The sequence below is a fragment of the Pseudophryne corroboree genome, chromosome 2 (genome assembly GCF_028390025.1).
Source record: "Pseudophryne corroboree isolate aPseCor3 chromosome 2, aPseCor3.hap2, whole genome shotgun sequence".
NCBI lineage: Eukaryota > Metazoa > Chordata > Amphibia > Anura > Myobatrachidae > Pseudophryne > Pseudophryne corroboree.
Genome location: NC_086445.1, coordinates 310,510,186 through 310,528,931, shown reverse-complemented (window position 1 = coordinate 310,528,931; position 18,746 = coordinate 310,510,186). Strand labels below are relative to the sequence as shown.

Genomic DNA, 18,746 nt, shown 5'->3' with positions numbered 1-18,746 from the left:
GCAAGTGCTGGAAGGAGCACCCGCAGTCCAGTTCCTGATAGTGAGATTGAAGATGTCAGTGTTGAAGTCCACCAGGATGCGGAGGATATGGGTGTTGCTGGCGCTGGGGAGGAAATTGACCAGGAGGATTCTGATGGTGAGGTGGTTTGTTTAAGTCAGGCACCCGGGGAGACACCTGTTGTCCGTGGGAGGAATATGGCCGTTGACATGCCAGGAGAAAATACCAAAAAAATCAGCTCTTCGGTGTGGAGGTATTTCACCAGAAATGCGGACAACAGGTGTCAAGCCGTGTGCTCCCTTTGTCAAGCTGTAATAAGTAGGGGTAAGGACGTTAACCACCTCGGAACATCCTCCCTTATACGTCACCTGCAGCGCATTCATAATAAGTCAGTGACAAGTTCAAAAACTTTGGGTGACAGCGGAAGCACTCCACTGACCAGTAAATCCCTTCCTCTTGTAACCAAGCTCACGCAAACCACCCCACCAACTCCCTCAGTGTCAATTTCCTCCTTCCCCAGGAATGCCAATAGTCCTGCAGGCCATGTCACTGGCAATTCTGACGAGTCCTCTCCTGCCTGGGATTCCTCCGATGCATCCTTGCGTGTAACGCCTACTGCTGCTGGCGCTGCTGTTGTTGCTGCTGGGAGTCGATGGTCATCCCAGAGGGGAAGTCGTAAGACCACTTTTACTACTTCCACCAAGCAATTGACTGTCCAACAGTCATTTGCGAGGAAGATTAAATATCACAGCAGTCATCCTACTGCAAAGCGGATAACTGAGGCCTTGACATCCTGGGTGGTGAGAAACGTGGTTCCGGTATCCATCATTACTGCAGAGCCAACTAGAGACTTGTTGGAGGTACTGTGTCCCCGGTACCAAATACCATCTAGGTTCCATTTCTCTAGGGTTGCGATACCGAAAATGTACACAGACCTCAGAAAAAGAGTCACCAGTGTCCTAAAAAATGCAGCTGTACCCAATGTCCACTTAACCACGGACATGTGGACAAGTGGAGCAGGGCAGGGTCAGGACTATATGACTGTGACAGCCCACTGGGTAGATGTATGGACTCCCGCCGCAAGAACAGCAGCGGCGGCACCAGTAGCAGCATCTCGCAAACGCCAACTCGTTCCTAGGCAGGCTACGCTTTGTATCACCGGTTTCCAGAATACGCACACAGCTGAAAACCTCTTACGGCAACTGAGGAAGATCATCGCGGAATGGCTTACCCCAATTGGACTCTCCTGTGGATTTGTGGCATCGGACAACGCCAGCAATATTGTGCGTGCATTACATCTGGGCAAATTCCAGCACGTCCCATGTTTTGCACATACCTTGAATTTGGTGGTGCAGAATTTTTTAAAAAACGACAGGGGCGTGCAAGAGATGCTGGCGGTGGCCAGAAAAATTGCGGGACACTTTCGGCGTACAGGCAGCACGTACAGAAGACTGGAGCACCACCAAAAACGCCTGAACCTGCCCTGCCATCATCTGAAGCAGGAGGTGGTAACGAGGTGGAATTCAACCCTCTATATGCTTCAGAGGTTGGAGGAGCAGCAAAAGGCCATTCAAGCCTATACAACTGACCACGATATAGGAGGTGGAATGCACCTGTCTCAAGCGCAGTGGAGAATGATTTCAACGTTGTGCAAAGTTCTGATGCCCTTTGAACTTGCCACACGTGAAGTCAGTTCAGACACTGCCAGCCTGAGTCAGGTCATTCCCCTCATCAGGCTTTTGCAGAAGAAGCTGGAGACATTGAAGGAGGAGCTAAGACAGAGCGATTCCGCTAGGCATGTGGGACTTGTGGATGGAGCCCTTAATTCGCTTAACAAGGATTCACGGGTGGTCAATCTGTTGAAATCAGAGCACTACATTTTGTCCACCGTGCTCGATCCTAGATTTAAAACCTACCTTGGATCTCTCTTTCCGGCGCACACAAGTCTGCTGGGTTTAAAAGACCTGCTGGTGAGAAAATTGTCAAGTCAAGCGGAACGCGACCTGTCAACATCTCCTCCTTCACATTCTCCCGCAACTGGGGGTGCGAGGAAAAGGCTCAGAATTCCGAGCCCACCCGCTGGCGGTGATGCAGGGCAGTCTGGAGCGACTGCTGATGCTGACATCTGGTCCGGACTGAAGGACCTGACAACCATTACGGACATGTCGTCTACTGTCACTGCATATGATTCTATCACCATTGATAGAATGGTGGAGGATTATATGAGTGACCGCATCCAAGTAGGCACGTCACACAGTCCGTACTTATACTGGCAGGAAAAAGAGGCAATTTGGAGGCCCTTGCACAAACTGGCTTTATTCTACCTAAGTTGCCCTCCCACAAGTGTGTACTCCGAAAGAGTGTTTAGTGCCGCCGCTCACCTTGTCAGCAATCGGCGTACGAGGTTACATCCAGAAAATGTGGAGAAGATGATGTTCATTAAAATGAATTATAATCAATTCCTCCGCGGAGACATTGACCAGCAGCAATTGCCTCCACAAAGTACACAGGGAGCTGACATGGTGGATTCCAGTGGGGACGAATTGATAATCTGTGAGGAGGGGGATGTACACGGTGATATATCGGAGGATGATGATGAGGTGGACATCTTGCCTCTGTAGAGCCAGTTTGTGCAAGGAGAGATTAATTGCTTCTTTTTGGGTGGGGGTCCAAACCAACCCGTCATTTCAGTCACAGTCGTGTGGCAGACCCTGTCACTGAAATGATGGGTTGGTTAAAGTGTGCATGTCCTGTTTTGTTTATAGTTACAACATAAGGGTGGGTGGGAAGGGCCCAAGGACAATTCCATCTTGCACCTCTTTTTTCTTTTATTTTTCTTTGCGTCATGTGCTGTTTGGGGAGGGTTTTTTGGAAGGGACATCCTGCGTGACACTGCAGTGCCACTCCTAGATGGGCCCGGTGTTTGTGTCGGCCACTAGGGTCGCTTATCTTTCTCACACAGTCAGCTACCTCATTGCGCCTCTTTTTTTCTTTGCGTCATGTGCTGTTTGGGGAGGGTTTTTTGGAAGGGACATCCTGCGTGACACTGCAGTGCCACTCCTAGATGGGCCCGGTGTTTGTGTCGGCCACTAGGGTCGCTTATCTTTCTCACACACACAGTCAGCTACCTCATTGTGCCTCTTTTTTTCTTTGCGTCATGTGCTGTTTGGGGAGGGTTTTTTGGAAGGGACATCCTGCGTGACACTGCAGTGCCACTCCTAGATGGGCACGGTGTTTGTGTCGGCCACTAGGGTCGCTTATCTTTCTCACACACACAGTCAGCTACCTAATTGTGCCTCTTTTTTTCTTTGCGTCATGTGCTGTTTGGGGAGGGTTTTTTGGAAGGGACATCCTGCGTGACACTGCAGTGCCACTCCTAGATGGGCCCGGTGTTTGTGTCGGCCACTAGGGTCGCTTATCTTTCTCACACACACAGTCAGCTACCTCATTGTGCCTCTTTTTTTCTTTGCGTCATGTGCTGTTTGGGGAGGGTTTTTTGGAAGGGACATCCTGCGTGACACTGCAGTGCCACTCCTAGATGGGCCCGGTGTTTGTGTCGGCCACTAGGGTCGCTTATCTTTCTCACACAGTCAGCTACCTCATTGCGCCTCTTTTTTTCTTTGCGTCATGTGCTGTTTGGGGAGGGTTTTTTGGAAGGGACATCCTGCGTGACACTGCAGTGCCACTCCTAGATGGGCCCGGTGTTTGTGTCGGCCACTAGGGTCGCTTATCTTTCTCACACACACAGTCAGCTACCTCATTGTGCCTCTTTTTTTCTTTGCGTCATGTGCTGTTTGGGGAGGGTTTTTTGGAAGGGACATCCTGCGTGACACTGCAGTGCCACTCCTAGATGGGCCCGGTGTTTGTGTCGGCCACTAGGGTCGCTTATCTTTCTCACACAGTCAGCTACCTCATTGCGCCTCTTTTTTTCTTTGCGTCATGTGCTGTTTGGGGAGGGTTTTTTGGAAGGGACATCCTGCGTGACACTGCAGTGCCACTCCTAGATGGGCCCGGTGTTTGTGTCGGCCACTAGGGTCGCTTATCTTTCTCACACACACAGTCAGCTACCTCATTGTGCCTCTTTTTTTCTTTGCGTCATGTGCTGTTTGGGGAGGGTTTTTTGGAAGGGACATCCTGCGTGACACTGCAGTGCCACTCCTAGATGGGCCCGGTGTTTGTGTCGGCCACTAGGGTCGCTTATCTTTCTCACACAGTCAGCTACCTCATTGCGCCTCTTTTTTTCTTTGCGTCATGTGCTGTTTGGGGAGGGTTTTTTGGAAGGGACATCCTGCGTGACACTGCAGTGCCACTCCTAGATGGGCACGGTGTTTGTGTCGGCCACTAGGGTCGCTTATCTTTCTCACACACACAGTCAGCTACCTCATTGTGCCTCTTTTTTTCTTTGCGTCATGTGCTGTTTGGGGAGGGTTTTTTGGAAGGGACATCCTGCGTGACACTGCAGTGCCACTCCTAGATGGGCACGGTGTTTGTGTCGGCAACTAGGGTCGCTTATCTTACTCACACAGCGACCTCGGTGCAAATTTTAGGACTAAAAATAATATTGTGAGGTGTGAGGTGTTCAGAATAGGCTGAAAATGAGTGGAAATTATGTTTTTTGAGGTTAATAATACTTTGGGATTAAAATTACCCCCAAATTCTATGATTTAAGCTGTTTTTTAGTGTTTTTTGAAAAAAACACCCGAATCCAAAACACACCCGAATCCGACAAAAAAAACCCGGTGAGGTTTTGCCAAAACGCGGTCGAACCCAAAACACGGCCGCGGAACCGAACCCAAAACCAAAACACAAAACCCGAAAAATTTCCGGCGCTCATCACTAGTAATCACGCAGATTTGTAATATTATAAAACTGAGTGTGGCACATCTAATAGCCTGTGAGTTTCAAGCAGCTGCATTTGGCTTTTTAAATTATTGCTGTGTTAAATCTACAGGCTAAACCAACATAATGATGGGGCTGCACTATTGCATTTACACCAATGTGCTCACCATTTCAGAAACACTTTTTTAACTATCTGCTGACCACTAATAAAAAAGAGGAGTGCAAAAGAACGGAAATGTTGAAAAGAAAAGTAAACCTCAAATTAATCTTTTGTTTTGTTCTTTACATCTATGGTGAAAACTTGACTTTTGGAAAGGTGATTGTTGTACATTAAACATTGGAGCAATGGATACTCTTTAGTTATGGTGCATTTAACTAGGAACATAGCATATTACTGGATTAAATCCTACTCTAATGATTGTTCCTTATGGGGATGTAGTTATAAAGATATTTACAATATTGATAATCATATTGTCGACACCTCAATGTCAACATTGAAGAATCATCAACATTGAACATGATGGCATCAGCAGAATGTCACCGCATGCACACGGCATCTATCAGTGCATGAAGGGGAGCTGGGGGCTGTCCAGCCGTTCAGGGAGCGCTAGGCACGTCCCCAAAATGATGAAAATGGGGGTCGCACCCCTAGGCCATGCCCCTCAACTTGAGACCACACCCCTCCACCCAAAGCCCCACCCCTTTCCAGCCATGACCGCGTCTCCGGCGCGGTATGTCCCTCTTTACAAGAAACGAAAGTTGCAAGGTATGATACAGTTAGAGCATGGGAAGCTCAAACCAGTTGCCCATAGGCAAGTCTGAGCTTGGCGACCCCCCAAGTTAAGGTCATGAATATTGTATAGGTATTAGCGACAGAAGGGGTGGTGGGAGGAGACAGGGGCGGTTTAGGAGATACTGGGCTTCAAAAAGGGGGGAAGCTGCAAGTGAAAGTAATTCTAACAGATAATTGACAAGTGCCGCCAACAGTGCCCCCTACCCTGTACTGCTATGTGCGGTGGTACACAGGGCACATTCATAGTTATGGTCCTGTTCTGTCACACTGATGCAGAGAGAATGCATTCTACCCAACATTTAAAACTGGAAAAATGGGTACCAAATATTTCCCACAAACAATGCACCGAAATCCCACCTGCATAAGCGTACCAGCCCACATTCTCACTACCCCATAAACTTCTGATAAACATCATATGAAATGAACACCATACCGATTACAGTCATTCCGCATAAACATTTTTTTTTTTTAAAGAATTTGTGTATAGAAAAACCTAGTTTATGGTGGCTTAATGCATAAGGATGGGTTATTGTCAGAACATCTGGTATAGTTTACTGTGGGGTACTTTTTTTAATACATGATAAATATGTATTGGAGATAAATGATTTGAAGATTTCAGGTTTGAGGCTTTATACCTCTTACAAGATCATGGTTTGGCTCCATGCCAGTTTTGCATGAAATTTTTTTTTTGTTTCTTCCTTGTTTTTCCAAGTTCATTTTATATATTGTTTTGGGCTTCATATGATTATCCGTTGCTACTTTGCTAGCATATGGAAATAGATCTTTTTTATTAATAGCCAATAAACAAAATAACATGTATAAGCGTCAGCCTGTGGAATAGCACAGATAGATGTAATGAGCCTGATTCTGAGTCAGATGCAAGGTCCATGTAGAACGCAGTTGAGCATTTGTTTCTACTGAGCATACACCTATGTCGAACTGCACACGCATCCAGAGTCATAGCTGTGATTGAGACGCGCAGTTTTAGAAAAGTCTTGAAAATGTACTGGATGTTCCTGGGCAATGACTGTGGGGAATGGAGGTGGCACACATAGAGATGCACCGTCTTATGAGCGTGGTATGGGATTGTCTCAGGTGTGTCACTAAAGAGGTAGCAAACTCATGCACATAATCGCTCACATTGCAGGCCATACTCTGACGGAGATTCTGCACCTAGCATAGGACCTGGGCAAGTTTCTATGGTGCAATCAATGGCTGTGTCTAGCAATATAAAGATGCTGAAGGTGGGCATCTCATCCTTTGCACCTGTATACAAGGGAAAGGCTTGTAGCAATATTTGCATAAAGTCGCATAAGCAATACCGGCAAAGACGCACACATGGAAGCTGTAGGCCCTATGTTTGTTGGTGTCATTTTGTGTTAGGGGTTTATTATCTTTTTACAGCAAGTAGTTCTGTACTACATGGGTGGATGTACAAAATACTAAGTTGGAGCATCATGTTTTCCGGATATTGCTCTTTATTTATCCTCATTAAAAATATGTTTATTTTATTATAAGTGATGATGACTAGAGGTATAAATTACTAGCTGGGTTTGACCTCGTGTACTATATAAACTTTCCCAGTTTGGAAATATATATTTGCCTGTTCTGTGTCACCTTTTTATTGCCTTAGTATATACAATTACTTGCTGTAGTTAATAACTATTTTACAGAGTCGGGTCCCTTTTGATTGCGGATAGCACATGCGAGTGCTCTGTTATGCCCCTATGATTAATTTAACGTATGACAACTAAATTAGCTCTAGAATGTCTTCTTTGCCTGTAGTAGTATCATGCAGCCCACCAAGAACCTTTACAATCTGGTGGACAACTATTTAATTGATAGCACCTATCCTTCTGTATCAATGCCTATTTCCCCATAGATTGTAAGCTTGCGAGCAGGGCCCTCCTACCTCTATGACTGGTTGTTTTAACCCAGTTTTGTCTTCTTATTGTGTCCAGTTGTAAAGCGCAACGCTATATAAGAAACTGTTAATAAAATAAATAAAATAGTAGTGAAACTAGATTGTAAACACTTCAGGGTCAGGGACTAGACTGATGCAAATGAGTAAGCATTGCGTAGGACTGTGTAATACATAGGCACTATATCAATGAAGGGTATTAAACAGTGACGTGCGAGGAGGTCAACAGCTGGGGAGATACTAGCTAGTATCAAGCGCCTTGAGTCCTATTGGAGAAAGAGCGCTATATAAATACAATTATTATCAGAGCCAGATTTACACACTCAGTGGTCCATTTGAGCACTATGCAAAGGTGCAGCAGTATAACCTGTGTTACCCTAAGGATCCACTAACTAGTGTATGACCCTATGGTTCCAGTTATAAATATTGTCTTTATATTATTATAATCATTTTATAGTTAAAACTCTGGAGTATACTGGGCAGAGTATGACAGATGAGACTCTGCCTCCCTGCCTACCCTGACCATACATCCCTGGGTAATAAATATTAATATATGAGATTACAGTAAGATTTAAACTCTATGGATCTAGGACGATAAGGTTTACATACAGTATCGTTGATGAGAACGAGACCATTTTTTTCCCCAAGAACTGTCACCAAACAGCAAGATTGACTGATGCTTCATCTTCCTATGTTGGAGGCACTAATAGTGAAATATCAAAATGCTTATTCATATCCACATTTGTTTTTACTTTTTAACGTTTTCATCAATTAAAAAAAAAGTTGAATGCATTTAATTAGTTAATTAATACTAGATTTATTGCCTGTTCATATTTAAAAGAGACATCTTTGTAGTTATAAAATGTAAAAAAAAACCCTACCCTATACATATAATCAAACATGTAAACAATTTGAAATACATCATATTAAGCGTTTGTACTCTTGTAAACATACTTCATTGTTTTAAGAAGTTCCATATGTAAATGGGTAACATGGAAACAGGATGTGTGTATGATGTCAGCAGTCCCTTGTGGCCAATTGTCTTCAGCAATCAGGTATATTAAAACTGATCTTTTAATAGAGTTGATAAAGTTTCAGAAAAAGTTAATAGCATTAGCAGCCGTCAGTGTGATAGCATCAGGTTAAAACTTGCAGTTCTGGGTCAACATGTACCATGGCCATTATAGGAGAATGGTTCAGGGAAAGTTCACTTCTATTGTTTTACCATGGTTACTAAACATAAAATGAGAGAAATCCTGTATTTGTAACATATTGCTGCCTCTGGGCCTCGGAGGTTGTATGTTCTTTATTTTCTTCCTTAAATTGAATGCAGTAATACAAACCTTGTGATTATCTTTAGTGTAAACAAAGGAATATCCTCTGATCACTTCTAAAGTAAAACACAGATGTTTTTGGTTGACTGTTGATGTCATTAAGCTAAATGTTTATCTTTTCTGTATTTGATCCTGTAAGCTGATGGGGGGATCCAATTTATTACTAAGTCACTAGAAAAAATAACTTTATTCATGCAGTAATTGTTTTAAAATAAGTGCGTCTGACTATAAATTTCTGTTCTTGGAAAGGAAACACAGAACTTGTAATAAAACACATCTGTATAGGACGTGACTCCTTTTCTGAGGTTTGAGAGTGCTAATTAATAATAAAGAGTACTAATAATATGCCACAAACAGAACTGAAAGGTGCAGCTTTTGTGCCGAAATGGTGTCAAGCAAAGTGTCTGAACAGACACAGCTGACGGACATGAGGACACATCTCTGTAGACGTACTGGGGCAGGTTTATTAAGCATGATGAAGTGATAAAGTGGAAGGTGATAATGCAACAGCCAATCAGCTCCTAACTGTCATGTTACATACAAGCTGGGTTTGAAAAATGACAGGAGCTGATTGGCTGGTGCATTATCTACTTCCACTTTATAACTTCACCAGGCTTAATAAATCTGCCCCACTGACTGTATGTTACTGCAGAATTGACTACACAGCTTCTTAAAGTTTAGTTAATGTGCACTGACTAGATATCTGCTTGACTAAGAAACATTAGATTCCTGTACATTTACTGTATACTGGTGTCAACAGTGTATGTTTGTGCATACAGGGCCACTTACTGGGACTGACTATTTTAGATGAAGCGCTAGTATGTTAGTAAGGTGGATATACTGTACATTAATACCCCTTTTCCACTAGCTTTTTAAAACACAGGTAAATGCGCGGGGGCGCGCATTTACCCGTATTTTTTCCTAGTGGAAAAGGGTCCCCCAGCAAATTCCCGACACGGCTCTTGTTCACAGTGTATGGGAGGGCGGCGCTGGGAGATCATGTGATCTCCCAGCGCCGCCCCTGTCGCGTCACTAGCCGCGTCACCAACCCGGCAATTGCCGGGTTGGTGAGCGCTGTCTGAATGGGGCTGTAGCACGGGTCGCAGCCGTGTCAGGCGACACGGCTGCAACTCGTGCTACAGTGGTGGAAAAGGGGTATTAATGTCTATTATTTTCCCACGGTTTTAAAAAATGTAGTTGTGTCTGGATACCATTACGATCTAGGATCATACACAGGCAGTGTCGAACTGGGGCATGAAGGGCACACCTGGGGAATGCAGTGATAGGGGAGCAGGGGTGTGGCCAGCCTACAAAGGGGGTGTGGCCAGCCTCCACAGAGGCTTGAAGTGCACAATAGTTTAGTGCAGTGTAATGCAACATATCTACCATGTATAATACAAGTGCACAGTCTGGAACCTGATCCCTAGAGGAAGGAGTGGGTGCTCAGGCAGTGAGGCCTACCGGTGGTTTACCTGGTACCCCTGTGGGACAGTCTGACCCTGTACACAGGTCTGATTTATAGGTGGACGCAGTTGCTGCCGTGACTGTAGCTTTGTGTACAAAGAAACTGTGAATTTATACTAATGCCACTGGAATTTGTATAGAGACGCCCACAGACTGCTTTTCTAATCCGCTGCTTGTATACAAAGTTGCACCATTGATTGCACATCAATCACTCCATCATACTTAGGGGTCGATCCAGTTAGCCACAAAGGGTGCCAAATGCCATTGCTGCAGCGTTCAACACCGGCAACGGCAACCAATATTGCACCCTTCGTGGGCTGAAATCAGCCCCAATTTGCACAAAAATTGCTCAGACCTCTATGGGGTGGAGAGCACTTTAGTGCGATTTCAGGCAGCCATAAAGTGCAGCCGCTACCGCGATGACTCACACTCACGAGGTCATCACGGCTAATTGTATTGACCCTTTTGTGCAAGCCCCATGGTTTGTAAGCCCCATGTTTTTTAAATACATACAACAACAGTGGAATGGCTTAGATGCTGGGTTGCCCAACAAGTCTAAGGGGTATATGCAATTCACGGCGAATCGCGGCAAATTATCGCCGTTTTTTAATTCGACACAATTCGACAGTTGAATTCAGGCAGGTGGCTGCCGGAATTCACCATATTCAATGAAAAACGGATTCGACATTCCTGCGGGCGAAAAATGGCCGATTTGCCGGATTTTGCCGCAAATTAAAAAACGGGAAAAAACGGGAAAAACCCGGAAAAAAATGGCGTGGGGTCCCCCCTCCAAAGCATAACCAGCCTCGGGCTCTTCGAGCTGGTCCTGGTTCTAAAAATGCGGGGACAAAATTGACATGGGATCCCCATATTTTTAAAACCAGCACCGGGCTCTGCGCCTGATGCTGGTGCAAAAAATATGGGGGACAAAAAGAGCAGGGGTCCCCCGTATTTTATACACCAGCATCGGGCTCCACTAGCTGGACAGATAATGCCACAGCCGGGGGTCACTTTTATACAGCGCCCTGCGGCCGTGGCATTAAATATCCAACTAGTCACCCCTGGCCGGGGTACCCTGGGGGAGTGGGGACCCCTTCAATCATGGGGTCCCCCCCCAGCCACCCAAGGGCCAGGGGTGAAGCCCGAGGCTGTCCCCCCCATCCAAGGGCTGCGGATGGGAGGCTGATAGCCTTGAGAAAAATGACAGAATATTGTTTTTTCCAGTAGTACTACAAGTCCCAGCTAGCCTCCCCCGCAAGCTGGTACTTGGAGAACCACAAGTACCAGCATGCGGGAGAAAAACGGGCCCGCTGGTACCTGTAGTACTACTGAAAAAAAAATACCCAAATAAAAACAGGAGACACACACCTTGACAAGTACAACTTTATTACACACTGCCGACACACACATACTTACCTATGTTGACACGCCGACTGCCACAGTCTCCGACGATCCGAGGTACCTGTGAAAAAAATTAGACTCACCTCAATCCAGTGTCCGGGAGATAATCCACGTACTTGTTAAAAAAAAAAACACGAACACCCGTACCATGCCGGACTGAAAGGGGTCCCATGTTTACACATCAGACCCCTTTCCCCGAATGCCGGGACACCACGTGACTCCTGTCACTGAGGTCCCTTCAGCCAATCAGGAAGCGCTACTTCCGTGGCGCTCACCTGATTGGCTGTGCGCGTGTGACCTCAGACAGCGCATCGCAAAGCCTCTCCATTACTTTCAATGGTGGGAACTTTGCCGTCAGCGGTGGGGTTACCCGCGGTCAGCCGCTAACCGGCGGGTGACCCCACCGCTAGCCGCAAAGCTCCCACCATTGCATATAATGGAGAGGCTTTGCGATGCGCTGTCAGCTCAGACACGCACAGAGCCAATCAGCAGAGTGCAAGGACGTTGCGCTCGCTGATTGGCTTACGAGACCTTTCAGTGACAGCTGTCACGGGGGGTCTCTCTGCATTCATGGAAAGGGGTCCCATGTGTCAACATGGGACCCCTTTCAGTCCGTGTGGTACGGGTGTCCGGTTTGTTTTTTTGACAAGTTTGTGGATTTACCTCTGGACCATGGATGAGGTGAGTGTATTTATCTTTTCTTTTCAGGTACCCCTGGATTCTACTTGGAGAAGAGGACCGATGTCGGCGTGTGAACATAGGTAAGTATGTGTGTGTCGACGTATGAAATAAAGTTTTACTTTCACGGTGTCAGTCTCCTGTTTTTATTTGGGTATTTTTTTTCCAGTAGAACTACAGGTACCAGCGGGCCCATTTTTCTCCCGCATGCTGGTACTTGTGGTTCTCCAAGTACCAGCTTGCGGGGGAGGCTTGCTGGGACTTGTAGTACTACTGGAAAAAACAATATTCTGTCATTTTTCTCAAGGCTATTAGCCTCCCATCCGCAGCCCTTGGATGGGGGGGGACAGCCTCGGGCTTCACCCCTGGCCCTTGGGTGGCTGGGGGGGACCCCTTGATTGAAGGGGTCCCCACTCCCCCAGGGTACCCCGGCCAGGGGTGACTAGTTGGATATTTAATGCCACCTCCGCAAGGCACTGTATAAAAGTGACCCCCGGCTGTGGCATATCTGTCCAGCTAGTGGAGCCCGATGCTGGTGTAAAAAATACGGGGGACCCCTACTCTTTTTGTCCCCCGTATTTTTTGCACCAGCACCAGGCGCAGAGCCCGGTGCTGGTTTTAAAAATACGGGGGAACCCCTGTCAATTTTTCCCCCGCATTTTTAGAACCAGGACCAGCTCGAAGAGCCCGAGGCTGGTTATGCTTTGGAGGGGGGACCCCACGCCATTTTTTTCAGGGATTTTACCATTCCATAAAAAAAAAATATATATATTATTTTTAAAAATATATAAATAATACTTGTGCCTCCAAAAAAGACAAACCAAGTACCTAATCCCTTCTAATATAAATAGATATAATATTACCAAGAAAAAAAAACACAAAAAAAACATGTTTTAAATTTTTTTTAATTAGTTTCACCCACCAAAGTGTGGCGGATTGAAAATGACGAATTTACTGTCTAAAAGCACTGTTGTCGAATTTCCAAACTTCCATTGAATAGACTTTGGTCGAATTGCAGCATGTGTATCATTGCAAAAAAGTCGAATTTGTCAAAAGTCGAATTTCAAAAAGTCGAATTTTGAAAGTCCGTTTTTTTGTCGGAAAGTACTGAATTGCATTGTCAATTTTTTTTTGGGGGCGAAAAATTCCCGAAATTCGACAATTTCGGGAATTCGACCGCAATTGCATATACCCCTTAGTCTGACCACATACAGCAGATAGAGAGTCTCTCAGTTCCTATATAATGTAAGAGTCCGAACTGGGGAAATGACGTTGCTGAGAAATCATGCCAGCACGTTAGCACTTCAGATTGTTGTAAATATTTGAATTGTCTTTATTTTCAAGTAAGAAACTGGCATAAGTAATGTGTCTCCAGTACAATGCAGTACATTGCATCACATACGAAAGCTTTGTCGGGGAAATGACAAAAACTGACTGCAGCCCTAGTTAACTGGTTGCATCTGTTCTAAAATTGGCTAATGGTGTTTTTTTGTTCTCAAATCCTACTATTACAATTTATTTCCCCACTGTTCTATTATTCTATTTTCTGCATACATCATTAGTATCTCATTAAATTGTCCATTATTTATGTCATTGTGATGTTTATATTGTATTTGTGGGTAGGCAAAGTAAGCTGTGTGATGAGTTAATTTGTAAGAAGAAATCTGCCGATGTGTCTGTGCATCAGCCCTAGTGTTTATATTCCTCGGTTTGAAATGTTGTAAAGAATTAGTTCATGTAATGTCAGCTAAGACAATGTACCACCAATTATAATATAGTACTGGTCTTTTCCTTCATTGCTTTGTCCTTTGAATATTCTGCATAGCATTGGCACTAAAAAACACATAACATTGTTCTCATTCTCGAGGGGGAAGGGGTTAAACCATAGCTTGACTAATCTTTAAATGACAAAAAAATAAAGAAATTGTGAGACCTTTTCACACGTTAGATATGTATTGTCATTTATCATCTAGATATCAGGCTAGCAGTGCAAAGTAATAAAACATATCATCGAAAAATGTGCTATAGGTCTGAATCACTCTTTCATTCCACCTCCCAGCTAACTGTAGTATTAAATCAAACAAGCAGAACATTTCCTAAGGCAGCCATTGCCTTTTAATTTCCTGAAGAACCTTAAAATATCATTCATTACAAGTACTACACATATTTGGTTTTTAAAAGTCTCATAAATCAATAGCAGGCTGACTGTAATAATTATTACAAGTTAGTGCATAATTTTCATGCTGAAGGCTGCATGCAGAACTTTAGCATATGCAAACGAGGCAATTCAAACTGTGTATAGATATTAATATGAAGAAGCAGGTAACGAGGTACATGCTATGAATTATGCATCAAGAGCGGCTGATCTTCAATGAGGAAAATGAATTCAGCATGTAATCTAATTAGTGATGGAAGTCTATTACATCTAACTGCAGAAGCAACCGTCCTTGAAACAAATTTATTTACAGTCCATGTTACCACTTGAAACAACTTCCAAATGATGTTTTAGGCAGCCATTTAATGTCTTTTTATACATGTTCCTTTGCTTTCAGCTCCAGACCGGGAAGGCCCCCTAAGAGAACACAGAGTGTGACCTCACCAGAGAACCCGCATATTATGCCTCACAGTGTGCCTGGCCTAATGTCTCCTGGGATGATGCCACCCACAGGTACAGTAACGTTTATTTGTAACAGAGTGCTGCATTAATTGTCATTTAAAAATCAAAGTCACAAACTAAATATATACCATCTATCACGTCTATCAGGACCCTGTTCAGAAGTTTTGTTTACATTTTCAAGTATTATATTATGCATAACCAGATTACGAGGGGGCAGGGCAGGGCATACTGTACCCCAGGCCCCCTTGTGTCAGCCCACCCACCCACCCCACCGGCCGGAGTCTTCTTATGCAGCAGCAGAACCAGGCAGCTAGGGACCGAGCAGGACAGCATGCATTGCAGGCAGAGACACGGGAGTATCAGGATACATGAGCAACGGACAGAACTTCTGACCAGAAGAGAGCTAGGAGGAGGGAGAGAGCTGTGAGTGACCCAGGGATCTCAGCTTCTGCTCCTCCTAGCCTGGGTGTCTGGGTCCTGTGTAACCTGTTATCTAATGAGGGTCTAAAGAGAGACACACAGGCAGAGTGCTCCTGAGTCCTATTCCAGTGTGTAAGTAGTACAAAGGCTGCTGTGCTATTCTTGCATGTGACAAAATATAAGTTTTGCATTTCTATGTGCATTTTAAGTTTGTTTAAGTTTTCTTTGTTACACTACAATAAAACTTTATAAAATAGTTGTCTTTCAATTAGGTGGCACTATAAACAGTACCCAAGTATTATTAAGCTATTAATTTAAATCTAATATACACCATTGGTTAAAATTTAATATATACAATCCATACCTCCGAACATGACCCAGTCCAGGAGGACTTCCTTCTTAAGTTATGATTGCAATCACCTGTGTTGACAAACTTTTCTTATCAAGTAAATAGTTTGAAACAGGTGATGACAATCTTATATTAAGAGGGTAATCCAGGTAGATAGCATTTGTCCCTCCTGATATGGGACATGTTGGGAGAAATGCACAATCTAATATACAATCCCCTGTCACAACTGAGGGCCTGAGCTGACGGGAGGCAGCCTCAGTTGTAGGGGCTGAGATGTAACGGAACCTGGGAGGTTGTATCAGACCCCTAGACATGTAAGTAACATGTAGAATAACTGCCCGAAGGCGTGACCACGACAACCAGGATAAAAGTCAATGATGTTTATTATGACAAAACTCCGTAACACAGCAGCAGTAAAGGAAACATAAAAGTCAACAGAGGATAAATACAATTCCTGGGTACTACAGGGTGGCAAGGGCCACAGGCACTGGTAGAGTGAGACAGTTCTTATAATCTTCTAGTTGGAAAGTCCTTACCAGGCCTGACTGTAGCAATGGAGAGAACCCAGGATCGTACCAGCTGGTGTTCCAGGAAAGGCTGGGTTGCTGAAGATAAAACGGCTGCTGTGGATACTGGCTGGAACCAGACTGTTGTTGGTACGGAGTGGATACTGGCTGGAACCAGTTAAATAATAAACGAACTTGAGAGCGAAGAAATAATAATGAAGTTTGGAGTTTGAGAGCGGTGAAATAATAATACCGGTGGAGAGTGGTAAACTGCAGAAAGGACACCGGCCCTTTAAGAGAAGCTGTACACTGCTGGAAGCTGGGCTGGAAGCAGGTGATTGTTGTAACTGGAAACAGGTGAGTCCAGAATGGATCGGAGAGTCAGGCTACACCGCAGATGGAATGCTGGTGCGGGTCTCTATAGCAGAAGTCTGGAGACAGGAGCTGGAACCTGGAAGACAACCACAGGAGAGAGACAAACTGGAACTAGGTTAGACAACCAAAGCACTGACGCCTTCCTTGCTCAGGCACAGCTTACTTATACCTGCAGCAAGGAAGGGGTTGGCTAGGCAATTATGCAAATCAACAATACAGACAGCAGATTGGTGGAAATGATCAGATGACAAAATCCAAGATGGCTGCGCCCATGCAGACACTTGGAGGGAAGTTTGGTTTGTAATCCATGTGAGAATTGAAACAGTAATGGCGACGCCGGCCACAGGAGACAGGAGACGCCAGACTGACAAGCGCACATTTAACCACGCGGGCACAGCGGAGGCCGCGGCTGATGAAATCACCACTCTGACATTCTGCATGTGGAAACTCAGGAACAGCGGGATCCGGTCCTGGAACGCTGAGCCAGCCTTAGGAGGCATCTGAAGGGTAAGTAATGGCGTCCAGATACCCGGATCGTGACATCCCCCTTCCACCAGGTACAGTATTATGAAGATAAGTAATTTTTTAATATCTTATTAAATGACAGTATATGGTATAAATGGAAATACTTAGAACCCGATTCACAGTTGTACACAATTCCGATGTTCGTATAATTAAGTGATTATTTGCTACTGCGCATGCACCAAAAATTCAGAAAACCACTATGACACCTGTGTTACCCTCTTTTATGATTGACTTGAGACAAACACATAATTATGTACTTTATTCTTCTCACCCCTGGGAGTTCCCAGAGATACAGATGTCCGGTCCAAGGGGCGCACTTTGTGCCATCATGACCCCAATCCTGTGTTTCACTGACATAGAGTCATTGTGCCCCATTATGATGCAATTCGCTGAGAATTGCATCCTCACTTGCTCCCCAACCCCACCCATTTACCCATTTCATTAGGAAGTGACCTGCCAATCCAAGAAGAAAGTTAAAGCTTGAAGTGGTGTCCTAAAGTGGAAGTAGGCTGGATTTTTAAATAATATTATTTCTGAATTGTTAGGTGGACCTGCGCAGATTCGCAGAGACCTCATGCAGGCCTGGGTGAAGGGGGTGGGGGTATGGTCAGGGGCATGATAATGCTTCATCATAGAGTACATATATAATGTGCATATCAATGTGAAGGGTTGTCTCCCACATAGCCGCAACATCATGGGGGTGTGTTTACAACTACACTGGTACAATCTACTGTCGTTTTAGACAAAAGTTCATTGCTGACATTTAAAAAAATGCAAAGTGGGCCTGAATTGTTGCTACTGCTTGGAAATCGCAATGTATTGTGAATAAATCACAGTGTATTATACCTGTTTATGTAACACTATGAAATGAAAATCAACATTTTGTTGTACACTTTTGTTGCATTTTAGTTAATATAGAAACAAAGCCTTCGTAAGCCTCAAAGGGGCTGTTTAAACAGGTGCAAAACAGGCAATAACCATATTGAAAATGAGAAATATTTGTATTGATTAGTTTTGTGTTGTTGCAGCATAATAAAATAGTATTTTCAACATAAGTCAATAAATGTCATTTACAACACAGAAAAATGTGACAAGTCAGTGAAAATGCATTTTGCATGAATGCAACAAGATGAATATAATTATTATTGTAAATATTTGTGCTCTTCCTATATGGGTGTTCTCTCTGAGGAACAGAGGAATGATTTCAGCCCATTGATGGTGTTGTGTCTGGAGCATTCACTTAAATGCGGCAAAACAAAAGACATGCATCCTCTCCTACTGCAAATCCTTCACTCCATTGGTCTGCATGATACTGCCCTCTGTTGGCTGTCTTCCTACCTGTCTGTCATTCATTCTCTGTCTCCTCTCATGACTCCACCTCCCCCTCACTTCCACTAACTGTAGGTGTACCCCAAGTTCTGTCCTTGGTCTTTTCATTTTCTCTCTCTATACGTCCTCACTAGGTAAGCTCATTAGTACTTTTGGTTTCCAATATCATCTCTATGCTAATGACACTCAAATCTATC

General features: G+C 44.4%; 1 protein-coding gene across 7 annotated transcripts in view; it reads left to right on the top strand.

The window, feature by feature from the left end:
- DACH1 (dachshund family transcription factor 1) overlaps window positions 1–18,746 on the top strand; it is a 516,624-nt gene that overhangs the window by 202,906 nt on the left and 294,972 nt on the right. For all 7 annotated transcript variants that reach the window (XM_063952924.1, XM_063952923.1, XM_063952921.1 and 4 more), the window contains exon 2: window positions 14,981–15,096. In XM_063952924.1, the coding sequence (XP_063808994.1) occupies window positions 14,981–15,096 (116 nt within the window). The remainder of the gene's footprint in view (window positions 1–14,980; window positions 15,097–18,746) is intronic.